Source organism: Cyprinodon variegatus, unplaced genomic scaffold (genome assembly GCF_000732505.1).
Source record: "Cyprinodon variegatus isolate N-32 unplaced genomic scaffold, C_variegatus-1.0 Scaffold322, whole genome shotgun sequence".
NCBI lineage: Eukaryota > Metazoa > Chordata > Actinopteri > Cyprinodontiformes > Cyprinodontidae > Cyprinodon > Cyprinodon variegatus.
The window spans coordinates 342,377-347,653 of record NW_015150775.1 but is presented as its reverse complement, the minus strand read 5'-3'; the positions used below and the strand labels follow the sequence as shown (position 1 = coordinate 347,653).

General features: G+C 37.6%; 1 protein-coding gene across 2 annotated transcripts in view; it reads right to left on the bottom strand.

Annotated features, from left to right (window-relative positions):
• Nucleotides 1-1,429: 1,429 nt before the first annotated feature.
• The window catches only part of gjd3 (gap junction protein delta 3), a 34,319-nt gene continuing 30,471 nt past the window's right edge, over nt 1,430-5,277 (bottom strand). The window contains exons 1-2 of one of the 2 annotated variants that reach the window (XM_015384752.1): nt 3,133-3,269; nt 1,430-2,905 (exon numbers count right to left, since the gene is read on the bottom strand). In XM_015384752.1, coding sequence (XP_015240238.1) covers nt 1,894-2,739 — 846 coding nt within the window. In that variant the 5' untranslated portion in view covers nt 2,740-2,905; nt 3,133-3,269 and the 3' untranslated portion in view covers nt 1,430-1,893. Of the gene's footprint in view, nt 2,906-3,132; nt 3,270-5,277 lie in introns of those variants that run through there. The other variant, XM_015384753.1, reaches the window with a different exon arrangement.

The following is a 5,277-nucleotide window of genomic DNA, read 5'->3' as shown; positions in this document are numbered from 1 at the left end:
TATAAGATATAGATCTGGGCTCCGGACTCACCACAAATTGAAGTGAAAAACATAAACCAAAAAATTTCACATTTCACGACCACTGCCAATCTAGTTCAGACTTTTCTCCAAAAAATAAACAAACAAAAAAAAAAAAATCTACCATTGCTTTGCGTCTACTCTCGACTTTAACTGTTCATTAAAGTCAAACGAGACGACGAAAAGTGTTTAGTTTGAATTGATTTCTGGATGGAATTTATTTATTTTTTTTCTTATCTGTTCCTTCTCATAGATTTGATTTATTAAGGCTGCAGCGGCGCTATTTTATTCATATTTTACTTTTTTTAATGCCATGAAAAAGACTTTGTCCTAAATAGAGTTATTGCCACACCAAGATGTTTTAAACTTTGCAAAATCATGATATTAATTATGAAATGTTTTTTTCATCCAGTTTATTTCATAGTGCACTTTTAAAAATAACAGTAATGTAAAAAAAAATAAAATTAGGAGATATTACATGTAATAAAGCCCCAGTTTACACATGAAAAATAAAGTTCTCCACATTTTTATAGCTTTGCACCAAATTTTACAGGTAATAGTCAGAGCTAATATTTTGCTGGATATTTGAAACAAACCTTTGGTAAATCCATACATAAAAGAGGGACTTTCCCTTGACAAAGGAAACTCGTATTTTTGTTGAATCTATTCCACATTTAATTTAATTCACTGTACAGAAATATGTGATATACTCTATCATGTTTTTAATAATAAATGGAAGAACAGAAACTGTATAACTCTTTCACACCCTTAACTTCTGCAGAAAATAACTAGGACACAGCAGTCATTAAGACTTAGATTTATTTGTCATTTTGTAAACACCACTGTAAAACAAAGAAATTTCATTTAGAACAGCTCTCTCGACAATTTCATTTTTTTTAAAAGTGCAGCCTTGAAAAATAGTTTAAAAAAAATATAAAAACAGGAATATAAACATATGACTGTAAATTTACAGTCCTAACATTTCAGTTTTTTTTAACATTAACCCAAAGTCATTAACATCATCTTACCTATAAAACAAAAACTACATATTTCCGTATATATACTTTATCTAAAAAAATAAAAGCTCCCATGCCCTCAAAATATAGATCTAAATATAAAAAAAGAAAATTGCAGGAATCCTTAGAAATGGGTCATTAAAAAATACTGTTTAATGTGTTCAGGTGATTCAGTTACCTCTAGTGTTGAATGTCCACTCATTTATGACACTGGAACTTTAAAACAGTTCAAGTTAATGTTCACTAAATATTTGATTTTAAAACAGAATATAACTCACAATAAGTTAGAATATAATACTGTGTTATAAAATTCTAAGTAAACAGGACTTTGCATTTTCTATTTAAACAAAATTGAGATGTAAAGACGGTTCTGGACATGGTGCTTCAAGAAAATACATTTCCAATGATGAATGAAAATCTCTAACCGATTGTTCACCTGTTTCATTTTGTACTTTTATTTTAACAATGATTTGAAATTAAAGTGATGCACTTTTACATTAAGTTGACTTAAATAGGATCAGTTTTATCTGTAAAATCAGCAGATGCACAAGTGGCTCTCTGGGTCTGCAGATCACTTACTTTTGTTACTTTCTTTTTTTTCTTTGTCAAATTAAAGTTATATTTAAAAGAAAATTATCTGACATATGTACAATAAACAAACCCAACATCTTGCCAATGAATAGCACATTTTCAAATAGAATTTAAGATAAAGAATCTTTCCTACTTTCCTATTAGCTCAAACTTAGCTAAATCTAAACTAAGCAGCTAATGAAGTATGACACAAAAGAAACATATTTCTTCCAATTCCAGCCTTTCAGTCTATATTAACTTGAAATGGTTGGAATGTGACAATTGCCACTCACACCATTAGTGTCCTGGCGCTCACATATTTTCCTCTCTTGCTTTTCTTGCCGGAGGCCTTTTTGCTGCTTTTTTTCACTGATCCTCTCTTTAATCCTGTGCTGCTGCCTCCACTGTCTGACGTCTTTTCCTCTAGCTTCTCGTCTGACTCATCTTGTTCCAGGTTCTGCAGGTTCTGACTGGCGCAGAGTTCCTGATCAAGCTGTTCCTGGCTGAAGCAGAACCACTTGGTGTAGCTGTAGAAAAGTTCTGCCAAGCTGCAAAATGCTGATAGGACCCCCACAGCAAAGTAGAAGAGGAGGAAGATTGTCTTCTCTGCAGGGCGGGAGGTGAAGCAGTCAACTGTGTAGGGGCAGGGAAACCGGCTACAGGGGAACTGTGCTTCCACCTTGAAGCCGTACTGCCACCACTGGCCCACCAAGAAGCCCACCTCAGCAGCGAGTCGAAAGATCACGTTTACGATGTACAGCCTCCTCAAGCGGCGATCTTCGATTATGTCCTGAATTTTATTTCGTGCCGTCTTAGGGCGTGAGGCCTTTTTGTTATGATGATGAGTGGCATACATGAGGAAAACCATGGATGGCGTAGCAATCAGGACGATATGAAACACCCAGAATCGGTACTGGGAGATGGGGAAAGCCATATCATAACACACCTGCTTGCAGCCCGGCTGGAGAGTGTTGCAGGAAAACTCATTTTGTTCATCTTCAAACAAGTCGCTGGCAATAGTTCCCAGTATCACTATCCGAAACACTAACATTAAGAAGAGCCAGAAACGTCCAAGCATTGGTGAGTGGGCCTGGAGAGTTTCAAACAGGCCACCGAGGAAGTCCCATTCACCCATGGTTGCAGAGCTGCCAGGTGTCTCTTAGTCAAGAAAAAAACACTGTTCCTTGAGAGAAAAACAGTTTCTGGTTTCAGAAGAAACTTAAGCGGACAATAATATACCCTACAAGACTCAAAGTCAGACTGTGGTTCAAAGGTAACTTCAGGGATCGCAGGTAATTGACCTGAAACCAGAAGGAGAACCATAAATTAGGACATTTCATTTGTTCTAAGGTAAAGTAAATATTGTACATTTTCACAGAAACAGCAAAGTTCTCCATAAAATTACATTTATAATTAATTCAGCAGGCTTAAGGACTTCACACAGAACTGTCACCCTTAAACCACAAAGTGACATAATCTATTAGATTTTTCTTTAGGTTTGAGTTAGTAAGAAAGAAGATATACTTACTTGTGTACCTCCAGCTGTCTTCTGATTGTAAAAGGTGTATTCAGTCTGTAATATGTCACAGCCTACATGCGACTTAATTATAAAACAGGTCCATCCTGAATTTCTCTGAGGAAAATCTTTTCAAAGGAAAAGTTTTTATGTAACAAGTTTCAACATGAAAGATTTATTTCCAAAAGCCTTAAAACCTTACCGAAGGAACCCAAAGGCAAAATCAAATAAAAACCTCTTAAGAGAAGCAAGATGGTCCAAAATACCGTTGTCCAGTCCACCGTTAATCATGATTTCATGTCATGACCTTTTATTGAACAAGTGGTGACAGTTTGAAAGAATTTCCTTCTATGCTCTAATCTGCAACCAGAGACCATGTTTACCCAAGACAAAGCAACTTTTGATTAATATTTCAACTCCTAAATGTCAGGAATGATTTGTTTCAATTTGTGCCACACGTTTCCTTGATGTTGGGAAAAAAATGCATCATTCATAAAAAAGACTTCATAAACATTAAAATACTTGGGTAGATTAAATATAATAACTGTATATGTCTCTCCATTGAAACTGTGAGGGTGCAGAGAGAAGGACTATGGGCAAACACCGTCACACTGCACACCGTCCTGTGACAACATTCCATTATTCTGTTCTGTGTGCTTGCCTTATCTTATTTATTCTTATTTTTTGTATTTTTTGAATTTACTGTAATGTTGTATTCAAATAACATTCCAAAAGGGATCAATAACACCCTACCTACCTACCTACCTACCTACCTACCTACCTACCTACCTACCTACCTACCTACCTACCTACCTACCTACCTACCTACCTACCTACTGTCATGATTTTATCCAAGGTCTGACCCACATGCAGGAAACCAAACAGAGAGACCAAGGGAAGGTTTAACAGGTTTATTGAGAACTGGTAGAGATGGGTCCAGTGCTGCTCTGAACACTGGCGAACCGGGACTGAAATGTGAAGGGGGAAGTTCCTGTGATTAGTTCAGGCACAGTGGGAAATTTGATCGTCGATTTGCAAAAGGGAATAAAGGCAATGGGACTCACGTTTCCAGTAAAAGGTGTCTTTCTCTGAATCCAGTCGGTGTGGGTTGTTCCAGTAATTGAGTTGCTCGTTAGAGGGCAGACAGGGTTTACCCAAGTTGAGGTGTTTCCTTGAGGAACGGAGGAGCTGACTGCCACTTACATTTCCAATGGTACTTGAACTGTTTCTTGTGGAGATGAATCCCCTGCTCAGAGTGTAGCTCAAACAATCCCTTGTGGAAAAGTAGATCCAAACCTCCAGCTCAGTTTGAAACTCAGACGATCCTTCCAGGGGGAGAATGTCCAAAACATCCAATTTGCAGGATGACTTCCTGCCGAGAGGCAAAGACAAAAACAACAAGGTTAAGACTCAGGTTGACAAAAACTTAGTTTGACTCAGCAAAACTCAGCTTGGCTAGGGTACCCAAAACTGGCAAACACTCTGGCGTCGAGGTAGTGGCAGTCAGCAGCTTAAGAGTCCTCCGGTAAGGGGAACCATCCGCAGGTGTGTGAGAAGTCCAACGAGAACCACCTGGTGGTGGAGGGAAAACAAACAAAAACACAACCCACACAAACTGCCTGCCTGCCTGCCTGCCTGCCTGCCTGCCTGCCTGCCTGTGTGCCTACCTATCTACCTTAGACTTAGACAGATTTATTTGTCATTTTGTTTACACAAGTGTAAAACAAAAATTATTTTCGTTTTAGCTCTCTGAAAAATTTCATTTCTTTTTTGTGCAGCCTTGAAAAATACTAAAAAATATATAAAAACAGTAATAAAAACATATGACTGTAAACTTACAGTTCTAACATTTCAGTTTGTCTTTTTTCATATATAATAATAAAATCTAATAAATATAATAAAATACAATACAATAACCCATTTTACAAAACATTCAGTGGTCTAATGGCATTGGGGAAAAATTGTTATGGAATCTGCTGGCCCTGCATCAGATGCTTTGAAGCCTCTTCCCAGAGGGCAACAGGAAGAACAGTCCATGGTGGGGGTGAAGGGTCATTGATGATGTTACTCGGGACATGCGGTGCTGGGATGAAATGTCTTTAATAGAGGGAAGTTGGGCCCTGATCCTCTCTGCTGTTCTCACCACTCTCCTCACTT